Here is a 26,000-nt window from a genome sequence, read left to right as displayed (position 1 = left end):
AAGCATAAATATATTAAATGATATGTGAAAACATCACCAGAATATTTATTACAAAAAATCTTATCTACAGAAATGGTTCAAAAAAGCAGTCTTTTGTCAGGAATAAACATTTGGACAGGAATGGAAGTTTTGGTTCTGTTTTTAAGTAATTTTACTCCTAGTGAATAATCTTTACACTATTTCTGCATTTTACTGGTTAGAATTAATTATAATTCATATATCTGCAAAAAAGGTACTGATTGCAGAAAAATATTATTTCTCATGTTTAAATCACCTACATTATCTGATCTTTCCCTTTTTAAACCAAAAATCTGCATAAAACCATCTCTTAATAAATATCTATCTCTATATTAGCAGCAACTGAGTTATAAAATTTGCTATGATAACTTTTCTCTTCATATACTTAAAGACTATGAATTTGCTGCTTAGCACTTAGGTATAATTATCTATAATGTTCTCTAGTTATTTATGTCTCTATGGCAAGTTTTATACCAAGCTCTTAGTATGTGCTTGAATTACTCTGTGTACCAATGTAGGATTTATGTCTTATTTGTGACACTTTGTTCCCAGAACTGTGTCTAAAGGGAAATATGTACAAAATGATTATCCAGGAAAAAAATCTATCTAATATTATATTTTATTTTATATTTATTTATATAGTTATGTATACATATTTTTATTATTTAGAAACACACTTTGGTATGAAACTACTGTGATACTAATGTATTTTAGCTTGAATTGAATGTGAGAAACAAACTAAAAAGACTTTTCTCTGTGTTGGTTGGTGATTTCTGCAACCTTAGGAACCTAGTGAATAATAGCAGAAATAAATAAGTAACTATCTAGTTTGAGGCAGAACCACCAAACTAGATGATGTTTTGCTTCTGCTTTCTATCTTGATTATTAGAAACATACTTGTAAATTTACATGGAAAACTTTTGGAATTCTGTTCTGTTAGTTCTTCTAAAAAAATCAATGAAAGTGAAAAATAATGCAGAAAAGATAAATAATTAATTTCAAACAATTCATTTCTTAAAATAATTTTTTTAAATCACCAAAAATTCTGAAATGTTAGAAAAGTTAAAAGCTTTGGAAATATTCTAAGGCAATTTCTATTTTGCTCAGAAGAGTAGACTATGTCTCCAACTCATTCTTCTCTAGAATTGAACAGTCTTTGCTCTGAGGTAGAGGCTAGTTTCTCAGTTTTACCTTATGTTTTTTATGTTCTTTTTAGCTGTAGCTGAACACAATACCTTTATTTCACTTATTTATTTTTATGTAGTACTGAGGATTGAACACAGGATCTTGCACATGGGAGGTGAGCACTCTGCTGCTCAGCCACAATCCCAACCACTTTTGTGTTGTTTTTATTGGGCACTTTTTCTTTAGGGGTTTTCTTCCCAGTTCAAAGTTCAACCTGTCACCTAAAAAGAACAGATATCAAAAAATATATATATAAAATTTGATAATTATTGTCATTATTTTATATTAAATCCTGAATAATATACAAGCATATATAATCCATAAACTCAAATTACTTTATATGTAAGTTTAAATGAAAATGTTCTGTTGGTTGTGTTAGTTCCCACTTATGGGAAACAACCTTGTCTTAAAATCACAGCAGCCTGAGACTCTGGGTGGGGTACATTTCTCAGATAAAAAAAAAAAAAAAAAAAAAAAAAAAAAAAAAAAAACAGCACTCAAAGACCTGAGATTCTAGCCTTTATTCATGCCTGGATTGGATAATATTCCCTGTCACTCAAAAAATTGTTCACTTCTCTCAGATTCAATGTTCATGATCTGAAGCCTTTTCCAATCAAGGGCATTTTGTGGGAATTGTCCAATCGTGTGTCATCAGGGAGGGTGGGCTTTTCACTTCTTATCTCCTGAGTCCTCCATTTTTGCCACCTGTAGTCTCACACTTCAGAGTCACATGTTGTTCTGCTTTGCAGAAACTGAGGATCCCAAGTAGCCCTACTTCTGAGAACCAGGAAATGGTGAGTGTGCATTGGCCTAGCAAGGGAGGCTGGTGGAGAAAGACTATTGGAACCACAAGACTGGCTGTGTTGAAAACAGGAGCTAGCAGATTGCGACTCTGGGCAGTCTCTGGAGTCTGCAGGCTTAACTCCTCCACTGGGCCACTATTTCTTCAGTCCTACTGGCCAACCAGGTCGGGAACATGTCAGTGGCAGAGACTCTTTGCTGCCTTCCTTATACTTAAAGGGAATCCTCAGAATCTGCATAAAATACTATGTAGCAGGTGTGTTCCTGCATCCCAGTGTCTTACCAGATGCTGGAGATTGACAGGTGGAATAATTATCAAAATCAAATCTCCAACATCCATTTTTCTGCAGGAGAAGAACTGTCATTTTGAGGTGCCTAATTTCCTTTTGAGGTAGCTTATTTTCATTTTGACATACTTTTATTTTTAATTTGTTCATTTTTATTATTTTGTTAAAGTTAGGTGAACTCAGGGATACTGTACTACTTAGCCATATCCTTGGTAGTGAAGCCAGATTGATAGATAGGTAGTTAGTGTAGTTAGGCAAATTGGGTCTAATATCCAGTAAAATCAAGAATGAAAACCATATTGAGAATGGAGTCCAGGATAACAAGAATTGAAAATGTCCCCAAGACCCTGAGCCCATCCCTAGGAAAGCAGCTCACAGCTATCATGGTGATGCTAATCCAAAAGCCCTTCCAGCCCATATTACTCTTTCAGGCCACCTGTCCTCCACACTTTGGGTCTTTCCACCTACATTCTAACACTGCAAGATAACAGAACAAAGGACAGAAATGTCACAGGAATGCGGGATAGCTGAAGGAAGACCTTAGCTATAAAAAAGCTAAAAAGACCTTACTTTAAAAAAAAATCCCTTTCATGGATTTTACCTCTTTGGTCCCTTTTTTCTTCTGGGGAGAAGTCTTTTCTACTGTCCTTTAATAAAGCTTCTACTTTCTACTCTAAATGTGCGTTGGTGCACTTCTCTGGTGTTATACTTCAGCATTGGGGAAGCAAGGACTCTTCATCAGTAAACAGACCTACCAGGTTTACATTTATTTTGAGAAAGGCCCTAGCTAAGTTGCTGAGATTATTTTTGTTATGGTTTGATTTATCTAGTATTTGCTATTGCAATAAAGCATACTGTTTTTACATACATATGTATTCATATGGGGATCTTATTTATATTTTGATTTTTTTATTATTGCAATATTATAATTTCACACCATATATGAATAGTAGGCCATGATAAGTTCTTATTTTGCTCTTATAATTGAAAAGGTTTTTGGCTAAAGTTACATATAACTTTGTAGATAAATTTTAAAAATTTATGCTTTGGTTTCTTACTTCATTTAAAGTAAAGCTTGATGATTTTTTATTATTGCATTATTCTTATATATAATAGTAAGGTTTATTTTGACATAACCATAAAACATGAAATATAATTTGCTCCCCTTCAGTATCCAGTAGTTACCCTTTCCCTATTCTCCTATTTTCTTCTATCATATATTTATATATAGTTTTTTGAATTATTGCTTGATAGAATACACATAAAAGTAGACTTCACTGTTATATATTCATATTTATACATAGAAGTTTTAGTGAGATATATTGTTGGTTAATTTGGGGGAAATTATCACCTTTGTAATGCTGAGTTTTATTACTTACATGGAATGTATAATTCAGTCTTTTATGTGCTTTTTGTGACTTTTATTTTCTCATAAGTTCTACATATCTTGTTTCTAAAAATGTACACATGGGAAATACCACTTGCATAAGGCACCTATGTAAAATTTATACATAGTGTTTTATGCTCTTTTTTAAACTGGATATATTATGAAATGTTACTGGCCCCAGTGACCATTTTTCCTACAGATTATTATTTATCTCTTCTAAGATGTATATTGTATTGAGCTTGGGCTTCAAGTGTTTGGATGAGTACCATTGCATACTTACATGTTATCATGATCACATATGCTCTAATTTCAGTAAGTCTCTGTGATGGGGAGTATCATGTATATTTAATAGCAAAATAGTTTCTACAAATAGATACTAATTTAAACTCCTTTTGAGTTAATGATTATTAGTTTGTTTTAAATGTTTATCAATATTACTTAATTTTTTTCATGATGGGTTTTTATTTTTTGTTTCTTAAATTTCTAAAGATTTTGAATTTTTATAGTTAATAAACATATCTCATGTATAACTATGAAGTTCAAACTTCTGTCTTTTATATAATTTTTGCTTAAAAGATGAGAAAAGGATCCAAAAAATGCAGCTAGAGATTGATTTCAAATAAATAAAAACGTTTAAATTATTTTTTAAAATTGACTTTTTTTAACTCATCATTTATTATAGGTTTCTTGTATAATTGTAAGGGTAGATTATTTAAAGTTGATTCTAGGGCTTATCTTTGTTAATTACTACAGGAAAAATAAATAAGAAATTTTCTACACTATGGCTGCCAGAAAATGAATAAATTTCTTTAAAATAATATGGTAATAAAATTGTTAAATGACATTTACTAAACATCAACTCCTTAAAATTTTTTTTTCTGTAATATTTTTGGCAGTGAATCATGAATTCTATTATGTGGACTTTGGAATTTAATATAAAATCATATGGAATAAAATTTGGCCAATCCTAGAAATATTCATACATAATTTGTTGTTTACCTAATGAAATGTTGTGGAGATAGCAACTAATGAACATATTTATTTTCGAAATAGTTACTTTTTTGCTTTTTAGTTTCTTATAAGCCTTTTAGATTTATTTCCTTACTGAGTCACTCAGGGCCACTGATTTTTTTTTTTGTTGTTGTTGTTGTTGTTTTTGTAATCTTCAGGCATTTACCCTTCTAAGAAATCTGTCTTGTGAGCTCTGTTTCTGAAGAGTTTCTTAATATGAAAGCGAAAAAAGTATTTATGTTACCCCTGAAATGAATTCTCAATGCACTCTCTTCAAAATGCAGAGAAAATAATATTTCCCCAGACTGACAGCTCTGTGTCAGGAGCTGACAATACATTGATGGTCTTTGAAGAAATTTCATACAGTTCTGTATCTGGGTAGTTTTCTGTGGGCTGCTTAATTGCCATTTAGTATCCAGATACCCATGTTTTTTGATCTGTACTATGGGAATAATTTTAGAGGGCACAGATGAATAATGCTCTTCATGAGGCTATGAATACCTATATGTTCTGGAGTGCACAGCTGACAAAGCCCCTGGAATACACTGTGAAGATTCTATTTGGTTAACCATTATCTGCCACTCACATAAATTTTTTTGCAAAAGCTTGTAATAACCTTTTCACTTTAGGCATCCATGTCATCCACATTCCAAAGTATAAAAGTTTGAATCTTTCTTTTCTGAATTCCAGGTCCCATTTCTCTTGTGGTTCAATGTGGTACAAATAATTATGGTTTTTTTTCTTTCTTTTACACTGTGTTTCTAATAAAAATGTTCTCTGCTCTAAACCTATATTTCCCATGTCCAGCTATGTTTAGAAAATGACATAGATAATTGTATTTGATAATTTGCAAAGGAGAGTTGAGAATAATTCTTGGTCGTGTTTCCCCTCCTTAGAAACTGAACCAGAAGTGTTCTTGGTACTGAAAAGGGAGGGCCATAACCAATCATATATATTTAAAAAATGTTGATTAATGGTATATTCTCTTCTAAAAACTCTCTGTTCATATCCTTGGCCCATTTCTTGATTGGGTTATCATCATCATCATCATCATCATCATCATCATCACTATTAGTATTATTTGCTTAGTCTTTTGAGTTCTTTATGTACCCTAGAGATTAGTGCTCTGTCCGATATGTGAGGGGTAAATTATTCCTCCTAAAATACAGGCTTTGTCTTCACCTCACAGATTGTTTCTTTTGCTGAGAATAAACTTTTTTGTATGATTCTATCCCATTTATTGATAATTTGTTTTAATTTTTGTGCTATCAGTGTCTTATTAAAGAAATTGGGGCCTAATCACACATGATGAAGAATAGAGCCTGTATTTTATTCCATTAGACACAGAGTATCTGGGTTAATTCCTAGGTTCTTGACACACTTGGAGTTGAGTTTTGTGCATGGTGAGAGATGGTGGTTTGTTGAAGAGACTATCTTTTCTCCAGTGCATGTTTTTACACCTTTGTCTAATATATAATAATTATAATTTTGTGGGTTAGTCTCTGTGACCTCTATTCTGTACCATTCATCTGCAGTATTTTTTTTTTCAAATGCAATGCTGTTTTTGTTACCATTGCTCTGTTGTATGGTTTAAGGTCTGGTATAGTGATGCCACCTGCTTCACTCTTTCTGCTAAGGTTTACTTTAGCTATTCTTGGTATCTTTTATTTTTCCAGATAAATTTCATTGTTGCTTTTTTTATTTCTATGAGGAATGCCATTAGGATTTTGATCAGAATTGCAGTAAATCTCCATAGTGCTTTGGTAGTACTGTCATTTTGATAATATTAATTGTACCTATTGATGAGCAAAGTATATCTTTCCATTTTTTAAGGTCTTTTTTGATTTTTCTTCATTAAGTTTCTGTAGTTTTTCTTGTATAGACCCTTCACCTCTTTTATTTAGTTGATTCCCAAGTATTTTTTTTTTGAAGTTATTGTAAACAGGGTAGTTTTCTTCATTTCTCTCTCAGAAGATTTTTCACTGATATACTAAAATGCCTTTGATTTATGGATGTTGATTTTATATCCTGCTACTTTGCTAAATTTATTTACGAGATCTAGAAGTTTTCTGGTGAAGATATTTGAGTCTTCTAGGTATATAATCATGTCTGGCATTTGCAGGTAAATGGATAGCATTGAAGAAGATAATGCTAAGTGATGTTAGCCAATTCAAAGAAAAATGCCAAATATAAGGAGGCTGACTCACAATGGGGTAGGGAGGGGGAGCATGAGAGAAATAGATGGATTCTCAATAAAGAAAAGGGGTGGGAGGAAAAGAAAGGGGACACGGGATTTGCAAGAATGGTGGAAGGTGATAGAGACCATAATCAAAAGTACATGTACGAAGACACAAATTTGTATCACCATACTTTATATACAACCAGAGATATGAAAAAATTGTGTTCTATACAAGAAATAAGAATTGTAATGCTTCTGTTGTCATTTCTTTAAAAAAATTTATAGAAATATGAAAAAAATTGTTCATAAATTATATACACTAAATATGTTCTATATATATATATATATATATATATATATATATGTATCCTCATATATGTTTATGTATAGATCTAGGGAAATGCAAGTATCTTTCCTGAATTTTTAGAAATCAATTAATTTATTAATTTCTTTTAACTTGTTAATAGAGCAGAATACATTTCACTTCATAGTACACAAATGGAGCACAAACTTTTATTTCTCTTGTTGTACAGAAAGTATAGTTACAAAACCCATGTAACTCTACTTTGGGTACAACAAGATTTTCATCTTATTCCGCCATCTATACCATCTCCCATCACCTCCATCCCCTTTGTCTTATTCAAAGTTTCTTTATTTCTTCCATGCTACCTCCCACTTCCCTCATTGTGGTTGTGGGTCACCATCCACTTAGCAGAGAAAACCTTAGGTCTTTGGTTTAGGAGGATTGGCTTACTTGCCTTAACATGATATTCTCCAACTCCATCCATTTACTTCCCAATTCCATAATTTTATGCTATATTAATGCTCAGTATTATTCCACTGTGTAAATAGACCATATTTTCTTTATCCATTCATCTATTGAAGAACATATAGATTGGTTCTATAGTTTATCTATTGTGATTTGTTTTGCTATGAACATTGATGTGGATATGCCTCTGTATTATTTGGTTTTTAGCTCTGGTTGGTCTAAACTGAGGAGTTGGGTAGCTGGGTAAATTTCGGTTTCTTTCCAAGTTTTCTAAGGAATCTCCTTATTTTTTTCCAGATTGGTTTCACAAATTTAGGGTCCTACCAACATTTTTACAGTGGGGCTTTTTTCTCACATCCTCACCAACATATATTTTTGCTTGTATTTTTAATAACTGCCATTCTGATTGGAGTAAGATTAAATTTTGGAGTAGTTTTGATTTGCAATTCTTTAATTGCTAAAGATGTTGAACATTTTTTTATTGATTTATTGATTGTTTATCTTCTAAAAAGTGTGTCTCTTCAGTTCCTTAGTCCATTTCATTTAATGATTGGAAAATTTGTTTTTTGGTATTTTTTTTAAGTTATTTATATATCCTGGAAATTAGGTTTCTACTTGATGTACATGTGGTAAAAATTTGTTCCTATCTCTGGTCTCACTTTTCGCCTCACCTTTTTTTTTTTTTTTTTTTTTTTTTGCTGAGAAGAATCTTTTCAGTTTGAATTCATCCCACCTAGTGACTCTTGTTTCTATTTCTTGTGCTTTAGTAGTATTCTTAAAGAAGCAAAATTTTAAATCCCCTACCTGGGATTACATGTGTATGACATCATGATAGCAACACAATTCATCTTCATTTCAAGCTCACTTTCTTAAGGGGATTTCATCCTATAAATAAAAAGAAAATGTTATAGACAGGCCATTGGGTCTAAGATCATGTCATAAAAATAAGAATATTCCATTAGTCAACTTAAATAATAGGCTAAAATCTTTGGATCTGGGGAAATATATATATGTTACAAACATACACACAACATACACTTTCTGGTGAAATCTCGTTGCCCTGACTCAGGGCAGTTTCTCTCTATTTTTTTATATCTCAGGAGAAATATTGGTTAAAAAGTAAATGTATCATTCACCTGTAGAATAAAAAGAAGTGATCATGTCCTTCATCTTCTTGAACTGAGGACAAGCATAACTCTCAAATATGGTTCTGTGAACTGAGATTTTCTGGACTCCTGACATAGTTTTGAGGGTGCTGTTCCAAAAATACATATACTTTATTAGTAATATTTTAAATACATAATGGTAATTTTCATGTAGTGGAAATTATGGGTTATACTATAAAATTCAATTTTACTATTTTTATATGAATTCTAAAATAATTTATCTTTTCACATCATATAATTTTAATGTTCAATCTATTTTCATACAAGAGAAGTTAACTGAAATTTTACAGGATTGTCACTGTATTATTTTCATACATAAATAATATATTTACATACATAATCTACACATTCAAAAGGCCTCATATGCAAGTTTAAATGTAAATGCTTTTCTGGGTTGGCTCGATTTTACTTCTCCAAGGATACGTTGCCATAAATTTGATGCTGCCTGAGGATTTGGATTTCAATTCCCAGATCCTCAAAATAAATAAGTAAATAAATAAATAAATAAATGTGTGTACATACAAGACCCTACAATTGTGACATCATTTATTTCTGGATTTGAGTTTATCTCCTGACTCTCAAAAAACTCACTAGGTTCATATTGAGCATATGAAGACATAAGTTATGTCCAATCAGGACCCCTTATATAAACATTGTCCAATCTACACACATTCAGTAAAGAGAAGCAAGTTTTGACCTTCTGGTGTCAAGTCTGCCAGAGTGGGTATCCACTTCTAGGCTTCATCACTTATGTTCAGTGAACCTGATTTTTTTTCTCCTGTATAGGTACTTTGTGATTTATAGAGAGGACATGTGGTTCCTAAAAAGAGAGTAAATGATGAGTGTGCAGTGAAATCCTGAGACTGGATGGTGAGTCTGGTTGAAACTGGCTGCACTGACTATGGTGGGAACTGGCAATAATTTGCTAGAATCCCTGGTGTAATCTTTGGTCTCTGCATTCCTGTGTCTTCTTTTGAGAAAGGTCAGCCATGAATTTTCACTGGCCAGTCAACTGGATCATATATTAACAGTAGACACTGGAAGTCCTATAGTATCCTATAGAATATCTTCAGCCCCTATCTTAAATTCTATGTGAGAACATTTGCGGCAATACTTTCTAATCTTCTCAGATTGTGTTGTGGATTCTGGAGTGAGGAGATCATCATAATTACAAATCCATGTGTTTTTTCCTCCAGGAGCAGGGTGAGATATTCTATAGGTATCTCAGGTTTTTTTTCCTCCTTAATTCATTCTCCTTCATTTTGGAGATTATGGTATTTGTGGATTTAGCCAGAGGTACTGTACCACTTTGCTACATACCTAGTACTTTTAAACTTTTTTTTAATCTTCAGACAGTTGCTGAATGTGATTTTAAATTTATGCCCTTGTATTGTGAGTTGCATTTATATATAAAATGTTAGCTTTCTGTTCAATGATAACTTCCCCCTTTTCCAGTATTATCAGTTACATTTTTGCAGTATTATCAGTTATTTTACCCATATTATATTTGAGATGAACATGGTATACCAAAAACTGGATGAGACTTTAAAGTATTTTTTTTCTCTCTGGGTGCAATTATACATGCATGTTAATTCCAGAGACTCAAGTGGCCTAAGTCAGTAAGATTGCAATTTCAAGGTAAACATCAGGAACTTAGGTAGACTAATTAGACAATTAGAAAAACCTGTCTTATGATTTTAAATCATGGCTGGGTATGTAGCCCAGAATTAACATGCTGCTCTTTCAAATTTCCAGTACCGTAGAAAAAAAATCAAAAGCAAAAATTTTTGTTGTTGTTGTTTATAAGCATTTTACATAATTGAAAAGTAAAGAAGAATCACTTGATCTTGGAAAAATCATGTGTTTCTATTCTTCCTTTGTGTCTCTAAAGGCAGACAACCTCTCAGAGTGTCTTTATGCTCATTTGTGAAATGTGTATGAGAGCATTTTCATTCCATACTCTGATATTTTCCTGGAACTGTGTTTCAGAACTATGTAATATGTGGATGCCACAGCTGACACATCTAATGCCTCTCATAAGTCCAGACAAGTACTCGGGATTTTCTTGTTCAAGAGCAGTATAAATGTAGAGAGCTTAGTTTCTCAAAGAAATAACTTATAGAACTCTCAACTTCCATTTTATTAAAAATGTCTTCACTAATTTTATAGTCTAGCACAGTGTTTCTTTCTTCTATATTTATATAATTGGAGTACTACTTACTATTCCACTTTTTGAGAGTAGCCATTCTAACAGCTGTGTTCATGCAGAAGATTTTATAGTTGGATGGTGCCTTATGCTCACTGGAAAAAAAATTGATATGCACCTATTTTAGAAATAAAGAGGCATCTGTGATTGTAACCATTTTTCTTCACTAATATTCGAGATTTTAGCTGATTACAATGTTTGCACACCAATGTGAAAACACTTCTTTTTGTTCTAGGGAGATTTGCACCTGCACAGTTACCAGTGCTTTCAATGGTTTGAGTTTTCAGATGTAGTCCATTGAATGGAAAAAGTTAATATCGGGACAAATTACTTACAGAAAGAATGGATTAGGTCTGATGTTATTAGTAAAGTGAGCTGGGTGATAGAGCTCAAGAAGTGCTAAACTGCCACTTTGGCTTTCAGTGGTGGTCTGTATTTCTCTGTTAACATTTTGGTACTGTCTAGATAAAATTTCAACTGTCAGCAACAGCTATTTGTATTTTTAGAAAATGTTGGCAAATCCCTCTAAGGGATGAAGGGGTTCCCTTAAGATTTAACACCTCTTTCACTCTTGTCTAATAGAATAAAGTCAATGGATCTTGCATGGCCATAGAAAACCACTTATTTTTTTTCTTTCCTGGAGTAAATACTCATGTATATCTTATTCCTTCCTCTGTGTGTACAGATAAATTAGCATTTAAACTACAGCCAATTTAGAGTTAAATAATATATTTCAAACCCAAATCAATCTTCCTTTATTTATATTAACACTGGATTTGGGCATTTTGTTCCAGTAATTTTGCATATTGCTCAAATTAGGAAAATCTTCAAGTGCATTCTACTTATGTCTTTTTTTTTTAAAGAGAAAGAGAGAGTTTTTAATATTTATTTTTTTAGTTTTCAGCAGACACAACATCTTTGTTTGTATGTGGTGCTGAGGATCGAACCCGGGCTGCATGCATGCCAAGCGAGCTCGCTACCGCTTGAGCCACATCCACAGCCCCTCTACTTATGTCTTGCTCGATATTTTTTTTTCCAGTTTTCCAATTTGTGTGCCTCTAATTCTTTTACAGTTTTTCGATGGACTCAAAACATTAGTATGTATTTATTTGGTGTATCCATAAATGGAGGGAGGCTTATATTCTGCTTTTATTTATTTTTATTTTATTTTTTAAAATTATCTCTCTTTATATCTGCTTTTTGGTGGATATTTGTGTATAATTTCAGTGTCACACACATTCTGCATACAAGTCGCTTTTGTAATCTATGCCTTTTTTTCTAACATCTACCTTGAGGTTGGATTGTAGCATTCACTAACATTAAATATTTTATTGATATGTTTTGATTTATACACTTATAATAATTATCAGTAAAAAGATATTTGCATACATATGAATTGCCCTAAGTAGTTTTCTGTATTGTGATTTCTTTATCTTAAAATTAGTACACTGTTGTAATATTTTAACATGCATTAGTGTCAGGTAATGATCACTAGTACATTTGCTCTTATATATGAGAGAGTTCTTGTCTAATTTTATATACATTCAACTTTCCAAGAAAATTTTAGAAGTTGTTGCTTTGATTTATTCTTTAACAAAAAGTAAAGAATGGTAAAATTATGACCAGTTTTTGTTAAAGGGTACCTTGAAAAAAGTTATCATTTGTATACTAGTTTTATCCTTTGTAAATATGTTGAATATTTGAGTCTTTTATGTTCTTTTCTGTATTTTTATTTTCTCAAATACTGTATATTCTTTTGTAAACATACTTTCATATGAAATGCAACATTCATGTGACATCAGCATAAAATATATATGGTATTTTATTGTATTTGTCAGACTAGATATAATACATCAACAAATATTCTAGCTCCTAGAATTTACATTTTACAAAATTTAATTATTATTTCTTCCTCTTTAGCCATGCCCCTTGGTTTCAACTCTGGAAGAATGTGGCTGTATTCTCATGTACAGTTGCTGTAATTTTAGTCTATGATTACTGTGTGGGTGTATCATATACATATGATTTACAAAACAGTTTCTACAAATAGATAATAAAAGCTTAAATTATTATTTTCCTTTTTTTGTGAATGCATTTATTCCACATATTCATCAATACTATTTAATTCATCTATATGATGTGATTTTATTCAATGTTATTTAATTTCTAAAGATTTTGAGTTTTTATGATTATTGAACACTTAGATATATCCTTTTTAATGTGACTCTTCAATATTTTTTTGTTTTTCTTTTGCAAACTGTTGTATTTGTTCTTCTTATAAGCATTTGATTATATGTGAGGAAATTAGGGGTTCTTTTTTCCTTGTCAGTTTTGCAGCTTTTAATGTAATCATTTGAATACATTTTTTGAATTAATATTTTGTATTTCAAAAGTTTAAATCTATTATATTATATAATTTTGAAAACAAAAAAAACCTATTTTTTTATTTTATGATATTAGGAATTCAACAAAAGTGTCTTAATGCTGAGCATATTTTCAGCTCTGTTTTAAATTTTATTTCCAGATGGAGTTTTCTCAATTACTTCAATTGGCCTTAAATTTTGAACTTCATGCCTTAGACTCCAGAATAGTAGATATTTCATGTGTGCACCACCATACGAACCCTATCTTTTTTATATAAACTTTTGAGCTTTGTACTTTCTTATATATTTCAGTATTATTTATTAATAACTTATATTCTGCATTTAATGTGTCAAAATATGTTGTTATGTTTTATGAGTAAAGGGATAAAATAGCATTTTATTATCACACTCTTTTCCCAATATCCTAGCATGTTTTAAGAGTTTTGTTGTCAGTGTATTCTGTAGTTTCACCATTTATAGAATTATGAGGTTTACCCTGATTGATTTTACTTCATAACATAAATCATGTGGCATCATGGTATTTTGGTCAGCAGTTGACTTTATGTACAAACATGGATCTAGCAAATATCTTAGCCATGTACTAGTCTATACCATCTAGATTCTGTCATTGCACTCAGAGAATTGAAAAATTGCAGAAGATTTTTAGGATAAATTTTCCAGAGTGTATTTCCATAAAGTGAGAAATCATTATATATGCCTATATTTGCAATTACATACTGTATAATTGATATATTTTTTATTTTTTGAATTTTCAAATTTGCTAGTGCTTTTTTAATTGTATCTGCTTTTTTAAAAAATTGTATTGAAGATTGAACCCAGCGGTGCTTAACAATAAGGCCACATCCTCAGTCCTTTTATTATATTTTATTTAGAGACAGAGTATTGCTGAGTTGTTAAGTGCCTCACTAAGTTGCTCAATACAACATATATAAGACAATATTATATATAATATTGTCTTAGAATTTATGATCCATTTTTCTTATCCTCCTTAGTCACTGGAACTACAGTTGTCCATCACTAGACTGGTCTCATTTGCTTTTTAAAAGCACCAACATTGATATTGGTAACTCTGTGTTATGTTTATCTTTAATAGGTTCTAATTTTTCTCTTTTGCTTAGACTTTCTTTACTTTTAGTTTTTAAATTTTACTTTTTAGGGGCTGGGCATGTGACTCAAGCGGTAGCTCACTTGCCTGGCATGTGTGTGGCCTGGGTTCAATCCTTAGCACCACATACAAACAAAGATGTTGTGTCCGCCGATAACTAAAAAATAAATATTAAAAACAATTAGCTCTTTATTGGGTTGAATGATTTGATAATAAATTCTAGTCATTTTATGGCTTATAATTTTTTTGTGTATGTTTTATTTTTACCTCAGGTATAGATTAATTCCACTTTTTCCAGCTGTATAGAGGTCTAAGTGAAACATAATAATCTGTATGAATATTGTTAAAAAAATGGAACCTCAATTTTACCCAGTTTTTTGAATGCATGATATATGCACAAAGGACATAAAATCAGCATACTACATTGACATAGCCACATTTATGTTTATAGCAGCACAATTCACAATTGCTCAGCTATAAAACCAACCATTAAATGATGAAATGGGTCCATTCAATGATGAGAGGACAAAAAACTGTTGCTTATATACACAATAAACTATGAATTGGCCATAAGTAAGAATGACTTTATGACATTTGCTAGGAAATGGATGAATCTGGAGATTTTATGTTAAGTAAAACAAACCATTTCTTTAAGACCAAAAGTTGAAAGTTATTGCTGATATGTGAAATCTGAAGCTCATAAAGTGGGGAAGGGTAAGAAAAGAAAATCACTAGATTGCACAATCGTAAACTAAAAATAAATAAATGAATAAATAAATAAATAAAAGGGAAAAGTATAAAAATATAAAATATATATATCTGTAAGTGAATCCTACCATTGTAACCACCAACAAGACCAGGATTTTAATTAGGATAAGATATATCCCATTGGGGCTGGGGATGTGGCTCAAGCGGTAGAGCGATCGCCTGGCATGCTTGCGGCCCGGGTTCGATCCTCAGCACCACATACAAACAAAGATGTTGTGTCTGCTGATAACTAAAAAATAAAATATTAAAAAAAAATAAAATATATCCCATGCTTTCATAATATCATAAAAATCGATTTTACTGTCAGGTAGAACTAGAAAGAACAAATTAAAAACAACAAATTATATTTATTTTAAGAGCTATACGTATATTCTATTATAAATATCATAAAATATAAACATCGATCAAAGTTTGTATATATATATATATATATATATATATAATTTTGTATGTTAATACAAAATGTAGAAAGGATAATTCAAACAGGATTGTTGTTGCTATTTTTTATATTAATAACACACATAAAAAACATAAAATGTCTGAACTTAAATAAACTGTTAAATATTTCCATTAAGTGGTTTGTCTACCTTGTTGAATTTCAAAATTTCTCTTATATCATTGATGTTGGAGTTACTAAAGATCTCACTACACATTCAGAATAGATAGATGTATTAGAGAAATAACAAATAAGATTCTACACATTAGTAAATCTCTGATTAGTGGTTGTACAATTAAAATTTGAGGGTTCCTGTTCTTAATTACCATGATTTTCTCATCTGAAAAATATGTATAATTTAGATCAAGACATAAAAAATGAAAAAAAATGGGGGGGTAATGCCTGAGTTTTATATTGTGTTTCATAAATGTGGTGTATGTATACTTTTTTGAACTTCAATCACTTTTTCTGCAGAAGTACACTACCTACATGATAGTCTACTAACTCTTATTTCAACTTTAATTACATTACAGACTGTGCAAATATTCATGTGGTCAATGTGTTATTAATTTCCTACTCTTATTTTAGGAACTGTTAACATTTATGGATATAGCCATTGATTTTACTGAAGAGGAGTGGGAATGCCTTCAGCCTGCTCAGAAAAATTTATATAGAGATGTGATGCTAGAGAATTATAGAAACTTTGCCTTCCTGGGTAAGTTTAATTTCCCTTTAAAATTATTAACTACTAATTATTATTTAATTTACTTCTGTTGCAGAGTATCTTCTTCGAAATTCTCTATAAGAATGAGTTTCAGATTTGTGTTTCAATGAAAAAGGGCATAAGGGCATTTTTAGTACAGATATTCTTCACTTTAGATAAATATTACCTAGTATAATTTAGTGATGTAAACTATTGTAGACTACACATAGCAGGGGACACAGTTGAGTCATTCAAATGTCAAGGAGAAAACCAAATTAAAAAATGTTGAAAGAGTAGTTATCAAGCAGAAGAAATTTTCAGAAGCTTAGGTTTATTTATTTTGATTGTAATCATTGAACACATACTGCCCTACATTTATCACATTTTCAAATTCCTTGTTGTTCTCTGTTTTCTTCTTTAGTGAAGTCCCAGTTTATTCAAATTAGCCATCAAAACTTATCTTTTGTTTTGAGGGCCAGCATGATCTGTTTCAAATCTTCTTGTAAGGAAACTTTTAAAGAAGCAAAGAGAAGAGAGAGACTCATACACAGTGAAAAGGAAAGAAGAAAAAAATTACTGGCCACCCCTCTTAACAGCTGCACATATAATAATCCAAAATTACATACCTTTTGATACCATGAATACATTCTAACCCAGTTTTTCTTTAAGCCCAAGTGCTAGCTATCCAAGATTAGGAACAGTTAATACAAATATAGAGCCCCTTCTCCCTAAGGACATTATGACAGAGACTAGATAGTGCACCTGTAGGGTTGTCTTAATAGCTTCAGGGAGAAACTATTGGGCATTACAATTTGGGGACTCAGGGTGCCAGTTACAATCACTCCAACACTTTCCTGTCTATTCCAAGGTCAGAATACCTAATACCTCCCCTCTTTTTAAAGGCCTTTTTAATAAATAATATTACTTATCTCTGTAATGCTGGTGGGGGCAAAAAATAGGGCAGACATAGACAACAAGAAGTTCCAACATCAGTAAACATCCACCTATGAATATTTTTGACCCACATGAAATTGAGTAAACATGAAGTTAACCAATCCAACAAGTCCAAAATCCATCATCTTGTTCAACCTTATGAATGATATCTTTAAGGTAATCTAAGTCTTTTGAAATAAAATTACTATTATAACTTAAATTGAAGGAACACATGTTATTAAACTTCTGATGTCCTTTATGATGTAACAATAACAGACAATCAATTTTAGCATGATTGTCAAGTATGGGTTGACAATGTTGTTTTTGTTCTTCATTAAGCATGTTTACTTCCATGGAGGCATGAATAATACTGTTCATGATAGCATAGGTGAGTTTCATAGAAGTTTTATAATCTTGTAGAGCTAGTCCAGGTAAACCCAATAAGGAGAATATTGACCTATTACATCCTGCCTTAGAGAGAAGCTTCACTGACTCATCACTGTTTTTATCAAGAGGAATAGATCTTATATGTATAAATTTCACAGGATGGTGACCTATTAAATACTATGTGGATGGTAAGGACACATTATTCTCCTAAGACAACAATGAGACATTTTTGCAGGTATATAACAATTTTATGCAAGTGAGTCAAGATATTGTAATGGGTTCTAGAAGTCTAGGATCTGACAGTACTGATTTTCCCAGAGATGGTGTACAGAAGCAGACCAAAATTGTTATTAAGACCATAGCATTTACAGAGTTTTGTGTGAGTTTATCAATCAAAGCAGTAACAAAGTTATCTAGAGTACATTCTAACCCCATTTTAGCCAACACCTGTTGAGCTGAGGCTGTTAATGGTTTTATATTCCCCCGCCCAGTGACTAGAATTAACTAGAATTTATGTATCTTGGGGTCCTATTTTAATGATTCTCCTCTTTTGAGAAGAATGATTATTCTCTTGTTTGGATGAACTCTTATCTTCCAGGGTTAAATGAAACTTAGAAATCAGCTTGTGAAGTCCCTGATGTACATTTATAGTTGCTATTTTTCATGCATGAAGGTAGAGTCCAAACAGGACATGTTGGCATAAGTGTAGAAGTCTATGCTTTTTCCCACATGATCAAAGGCATAGGATCTTGTCATGCTGGTCAGATGGAACCTCATTTATTACATAATTTTTTAGTAATGGCTGTTTGAGAATAAAATGTCTATTGAATGCAGATGACCAATTTTGTGTATTAACTTTATGTTGTATATTGAACACATTGCTTGTAAATAAAAATATATTTATAGTATATAAATATAAGAGAGGCTAGATCTTTGTTTGTTTCTGTTTTAAAAGGAACATATTAAGATACAATTTGCTCACTCAACAAATGCTTGTCCAAAAGAATTATGAGAAATTTCATGATTTAAAACTATATCTCATTGATTAAAAATTGTGCAAAAGGATAAGATGAAAAGGCAGGAGCATTATCCATCTCTAAACAAATAGGGCCTCTAGGAGCAGATCATGCTTGGTTTCTTTCCATGCTCTCTGCTGGAACTGACTTGACATTTTCATTTTTTAGATTCTATTCTGTTAGCATTTTTTTTCTTTTGTTTTGTGTTTTAAAATAATGCATTAGTAATCATAAATATCTTGAAGTGAATGAATCATTATAATTTTATTTTGTGATATATATATATATTTTTTTTGATTAGTGATTTAATTTCTGGATCATTGTTTTTTTATTGTGGTATGCTTGGATTTTTTTCACACTTCCTATATATATAGGAAATGTGAAAAAATATATGGAGTCTTTGACTATAATATTAACCCTACACAAAACACAGTATATATACATATATAACACTTCTCTTTATATATCCTATAGATTTTTAATTTTTACAGTATTGTACAAGTTGCTTAGACTTTTCTTAAACTTGGTACTGCTTGATAAGCCTCTCCCATATTGGTATAATTTCAAATTTGCACACTAGTAATGCTCCTCTAATTTTTTCTTAAAGAATTATTCACATAAACATTGTGCTCATTGATGTTAATATTTTTCAATTTCACTCCCTAAACTTTTTTTAAATAGTTACTTAGTGTTATTTGAGTAATTCATAACTGTCAATCTCCTTATGTTAAATTCTTAATGTTTTTTTCTTTTTTCTTTGTCACTTGGATTTAGCCATGCTTCTCTTTGTTTATATTTGCTGTACTGTTTTTTATTTGTTCATTAAAGAAGCCATCAGTAGATTATATAGTCCATTTTTTGGGAAAAAAGGATAAAAATGTCATCCTTGTAATATTTGCTAATTGGGAGGCCGTGAAAAAGTACTTCATTTGAGAGAAGTCACAGAAATTTCGAAACGACATGGCTGAAACAATTTTAAAAAAGACTGTGTTGAAGTTTGTGATATAGAATTTTGGGGGTAATCTCAAGCATTACACATGAGACATTAAAAGTTGGATGACCTAAAGATCCAGAATTGCCAGTACTAAGTATGTATCCATGAACAATTAAATCAGAAAATTTAAGAGATACCTATGCTTTTGTGTTTAGTGAAAACATTTTTCTCAATATTAAAGTTAGTGTCTAAATGTGTGTACCCATTAATGTCTAATGTGTAAAAATATGTACATATATACTATTATTATTTAGTTATAAAATATTTTGTCTCTTAAAGTGTTACAAAAAATAAATGCAGGACTTTGAATTAAATAAAAGGTGGCAGGAAGATATTAAGTTGTAGAAGCATTTGATTCACATGTGGAAGTCTGAAATTTGGTGAGCAAAATTTTGCTCACCAGGTACTGTGTTTTGTGTAGGGTTGATATTATAGTGAAAGTCTCCATATTTTTATTTATTGAGCATAATAGGGTCAAGAGTTTTATTTTACCACATAGTGAGTGTATTATGTTGTTCATAAATACTAGTAGAAGGAATATAATACCTGTAAGAACAAAATTGATAACTATATGAAATAATTGTTGTGTTAATTCATTCTATTTATTCATTTTAACTTGTATATATAGTATAAAATACCATGATATATTTATAGATAAACAAAGATGTATTTGTCAATAAAGGAAATTCTCATATCATATGAATGTAAAATCATAAAAATCAATTTAATATACTTTACTGTCATGTGCTGAATTTATTCAAATATTATGACCATAGGCTATGCAAGGTTTTTATAGTCCTTTAAAAAATGTTTTTATGATAAATTTTATAGACATATATGTGTATATTTCTTAGTAAATTTTTTGTTCATATTTCTTTTTATGAGTCCATTGCCTCTTTAACCTTGTTGAGTATTTATGATATTATCACTCAAAATCTACAAGTTATTTTCATGTCTCTATGTCATGGTAGACAAAAAACTTTTTTGGACATTCTTTAAAAAAGCCAGAAATGTTTGTATATGTTTTACATTTCTCTTGTTCTACTGACAGTGAAGGTAGCTGGTAAATATTTTCTAAATACAGAATACTATCTTATGAAGGAAAAAAAAGGCTGTTAATAATACTTTTCTACACTTTATTATGTTACTCTTCTTAATGATGTACTCCTCTTGGATACTGTGGTCTCTACAATAATTTTGGTAATATTCTCAACATAATTTTGTCTGTACTTTTTTATTCAACTAATATATAATTTGGATTTATGGTGACTTTGGAATTACTAATATGCTACACTCCTGATTTAATTACTTTACCTTAATTTCATGTTACATATGCAAAATATATTTATCCCAGTCTAATAGGTATTGTTTTTATTTTTGTCTATTTCAGCCATGACTCCTAATCATACCCAAGTATATTTACCAGAAAAGGGCCTAAAACATATATTTCATGAAGTGATAAGTGCAAAATGTATAAGTTGTAATCTTGAATATTTACCACAAAAGAAAATTAGGAAAACTCCAAGTGAGAGGGAACACCAGAAATCATATAAAAAATCAGGCTTTGTTCTCCACCACAGAATTTATACCGGAGAGAGGCCCTACAAATATAAAGAATGTGGCAAAGCTTTTAGTAGAAAAAAAGTCTTATTTACCACAGAGGAAACCACAATGGAGAAAAGCCCTACAAACGTAAAGGATGTGCCAAAGCTTTTGGTCAAAAATCACACCTTATTTGCCACAGCAGAACTCACACTGGGGAGAAGCCCCACAAATGTACAGAATGTGGCAAAGCTTTCCATCAGAAATCAGACCTTATTTGCCACAGAAAAACTCAAACTGGAGAGAATCCTTACAAATGTAAAGATTGTGGCAAAGCTTTTGGTCAAAAATCACACCTTATTTACCACAGCAGATCTCACACTGGAGAGAAGCCCTACAAATGTAAAGACTGTGGAAAAGTTTTTGGTCAAAAACCAAACCTTATTTGCCACAGCAGAACTCACACTGGAGAGAAGCCCTACAAATGTAAAGATTGTGGCAAAGCTTTTGGTCAAAAATCACACCTTATTTGCCACAGAAGAACTCACACTGGAGAGAAGCCCTACGAATGTACAGAATGTGGTAAAGCTTTTGGTCAAAAATCACACCTTATTTGCCACAATAGAACTCACACTGGAGAGAAGCCCTACAAATGTAAAGAATGTGGCAAAGCTTTTGGTCAAAAATCAGATCTTATTCGACACAGTAGAACTCACACTGGAGAGAAGCCCTACAAATGTAAAGATTGTGGCAAAGCTTTTGGTCGAAAATCACACCTAATTTACCACAGCAGATCTCACACTGGAGAGAAGCCCTACAAATGTAAAGACTGTGGCAAAGCTTTTGGTAAAAACTCAGGCCTTATTTACCACAGAAGAACTCACACTGGAGAGAAGCCCTACAAATGTAAAGATTGTGGCAAAGCTTTTCGTCAAATATCACACCTTATTTGCCACAGAAAAACTCACACTGGAGAGAAGCCCTACAAATGTAAAGATTGTGGCAAAGCTTTTGGTCAAAAACCAAACCTTATTTGCCACAGCAGAACTCACACTGGAGAGAAGCCCTACAAATGTAAAGATTGTGGCAAAGCTTTTGGTCAAATATCATACCTTATTTGCCACAGGAGAACTCACACTGGAGAGAAGCCCTACAAATGTACAGAATGTGGCAAAGCTTTTGGTCAAAAATCAACCCTTATTTGCCACAGGAGAACTCACACTGGAGAGAAGACCTACAAATGTAAAGAATGTGGCAAAGCTTTTGGTCAAAAAATAGACCTTATTCGTCACAGCAGAACTCACTGGAGAGAAGTCCTACAAATGTAAAGAATGTGGGGCTAACAACAGAATCTATACAGAAAAGAACCTTTACAAATTGAAAAAAAAATGTAGCAAAGCTTTTAATAAGAAATCAATTACTTTCACCACTAGGCTACTTATTCTAGAAAGCAGACATATAAATGTAGAGAATGTAGAAAATTTTTAAATTATATATCATATATTACTAGACATCAGAGAGAACACATTGGAGAGAAGGTATACAAATGAGACCATTACTCTAAGAAAGGGACAACATTTAATCCTCACCATAATAACCGTAGCTTAGAGAATGTTTTGAAATGTGAAAGTTGACAATGTGTCAATGCCTCCAAAATTTATTCACCAATACTCAGAACCTGTGGATACATACTGGTTAGAGAAAATACAAATGGAAAAAAAAATGTAGCTACATGTTTCTTAAACACTGCTTATTTTGGAAAATTCATTGTGCCCAGAAACCCTAAGAAGTTAAATAATATATCCAAAATGTATTTCAATTTTAAATTCATTGAACATCTGAAAACTCATACTAGTAGTGAAAATTTAACAGATTTTGTCCAAAATATGTCTTATATAACAGTGTAACATTTATAATAAATGTGAGAGTATAGTAAAGTTATTATCTATATACTACACCTTGATGTATATGAGGATCAGTAAAATACAGAACACATTTAAGTTTAGAAAATAAGTAGTTGTCTTTAGCTTTTACTTAAATTTATTAAGCATTATTAAGTTATTTTTTTAGAAATATCAGTAATAAATATCATACATGCATACTGAAGAAACATCATCTTTGAAAGAATATAATTGTGTTTTCTAAATCAAAAATTACTATTTTCACTTTTGAATACTGAGAAAAGAATTATATGAAATCTATTTTTGATATTTAACACTGAAGTGTAATATTTTAAACTTTAATTTTTTGTTGTATTTCAGTTTAAGTTTAGGTATTTTTATACACTGAGGCACATTCTTAAGCCCTCTCTCTACTTTTTCAAATGTTGAGACTGTATTGCTAAGTTGCTTGAAACCACACTAGGTTGCTGAGGCTGAATTTAAACTTCTGAAACTACCCAGCTTCCAAGTTTTCTTGGATTATTAGCATGGACCATCATGCCAGGTTTACAGTGCATTTTTTTTTACCTATATTTACCTTATGTATGCAATATGTCTTTATAACTGAATATTTGTTTATATGTTAACATTCTGTATTGCATCCTGTTGTTAAATGACAGATATAATAGAGTCCCACTTGACTAAATGTTCTATGTTACAGTAAAACATACTGTTGAGTAAATAATACTCTAGCATCTGTTAATACTTTTACACATTTTAAATAAACTTAATGTGGAATACAATTTGCTTAAGTCAGATCATTATTTTTTTTCTGTTTGTATTTATGGTGAAATGAAGAGTTATAAAAAGAATATAGATATAGGAAAATTAGCCCCAGATTTTCATATCTTGAATTATAAATTTTAAAATTTTAACTTTTTAATATTTTAACATTTCCTAGTGATTTTAATAGACTGAATTTCTACAAACTTAAAGGTAGCTCTTACAGGAGAGAAGAGCTTTATCTTTCTTGTGTGCATAATGGCCTTCCAGACTTCATCCTCTTTGGAGACTTTTCATTTTTCTATGAATGAGGTCAATGATCAGTGTTTTCATGTACATTAGTAAATTCTTACGTTCTTGTTATTCTATAGGTAGTGTTATTTCAGGGAAGGAATTAGAGAAATGAATGTGGAATCAAGGTTGAGTGAGTCCTTATACTTATGACAAAATAATCAATGAGCTATGTTTTATAGTCTCATTTTCTGAGGACCAAGTAGTAAGAGGTAAACTGAGAAGGTTGTATGTAAAGATTATGTTTCTTATCATAAAATGTTGACTTTTCAGCTACAATAGGGTAAAAGCTTCTTATACTCAGAATCCATACAAAAATCATATTGAATATCATTCACAATTTTATAAACATTACATATAATTCATGAAGAACAGAATTTACAGCAACATATGCTTAAGAACAAGGTCTGAGGGCTGGGGATGTGGCTCAAGCGGTAGGACGCTCTCCTGGCATGTGTGCAGCCCGGGTTCCATCCTCAGCACCACATACAAAACAAAGATGTTGTTTATGCTGAAAACTAAAAAATCAATATTAATTCTTTAACAAAAAAGAACAAGATTTGAAGAAATTGTACACTCTCCAATATAGACATATTTATAACAATTTAATTATACATGAAACTACACTAAATGAGAAGAAAAATTAATTAGATCAACACACAATGATATAGAAATAAAAACTTGTAAATACTTAAGGAAGAGACCAATAGTGGATGAAGTGTGTTTTCGAATGCTAGGGAAAAATGGACATATAATCAGTTAAAGGTAATTTAAGGAAGATAAGTTATCCACTTGGAGCTAAAACATCATTTGAAAGAAAAAGTGCCACAAAGTAAGCAAAGATTATTCACTTCCATTTGTATGCTTTGTAATATTTTCCAAAAGTATTCTGCTTATTATATTGCAGTCAAATTGGGAAACAATCTAGAAAGTTAAAAAAGACAAGTATTGCTCTTCTGTTTTAAAAGCAAGAAAAGGAATAGAGTGAGATTTATTGAGGTAGAAAATTTTACTAGTTACAGTTAAAAAAAAAAAAAAAGAACTGAGATTACCAGAGTCTAAGTATCATGTATTTCAGCCATCCCTGGATGCACAGGGCATTTTTGCTTAACAAAGAATTTGTTTACGTATGTATGCTTAAAAAACATTGCTGTTTTTAGTCAGTCTTTTTCATTAATAACAATGATGTACCTTTCAACAGTTTCCAGTCACAAAAATACAAAATTTCAGAAATCTTCTGGTTCATCCTCCCTATATTATGCCACAATATTCACCAGGACAACATAATCTAAACCTTTTGTCAGCCCCATCAAGGCATTCACTTCTGCAAATTTTAAGGCCAAACATATAATGCATACAAAAGTATGATACATGGAACAACATAATTTTACTTAGTAAAAATAATTTTTTTCATGAAAAATATATCCCAACTCTTGTCTTGGGATTACATTAGAAAAAAATGAGGTAATTATACTGTGTATTATGATCTTAGGCTATGAGCCTTAAAATTACCTTAAAATACAAAAAAATAATGTTTATTTTTAAATATAGAATATAATGTTTATTTTTAAATATCACTAGGAAATGTTTTTTATATTTTAAATATTCAAATTCCACAGCAATCAATGATACAAAAATATGAGAAAAACAACTGCAGTTTGGTGTCTCATCATGACATTTCAATACCTGCTGTAGATTGCCTGTGGCTTCCACTTTTAATTTTTTAAAAAAATATGATTTTTTCATACAATTTGGGTGAAGTGGAGGAC

At 31.2% G+C, this 26,000-nt stretch overlaps 1 protein-coding gene across 1 annotated transcript in view; it reads left to right on the top strand.

Moving 5' to 3' along the window:
- Window positions 1-22,743, top strand: part of LOC144371425 (uncharacterized) — a gene marked incomplete at its 5' end in the record, with an annotated part of 231,955 nt that extends 209,212 nt beyond the window's left edge. Inside the window, one exon of the mRNA XM_078033745.1 lies at window positions 21,434-22,743. Within this exon, the coding sequence (XP_077889871.1) occupies window positions 21,434-22,605 (1,172 nt within the window). The remainder of the gene's footprint in view (window positions 1-21,433) is intronic.
- Between the last annotated feature and the right edge of the window lie 3,257 nt (window positions 22,744-26,000).

The sequence above is a fragment of the Ictidomys tridecemlineatus genome, chromosome 16, assembly GCF_052094955.1.
Source record: "Ictidomys tridecemlineatus isolate mIctTri1 chromosome 16, mIctTri1.hap1, whole genome shotgun sequence".
Lineage (NCBI taxonomy): Eukaryota > Metazoa > Chordata > Mammalia > Rodentia > Sciuridae > Ictidomys > Ictidomys tridecemlineatus.
The sequence above is the reverse complement of the archived record's forward strand: the minus strand, read 5'-3'. Positions and strand labels throughout refer to the sequence as shown.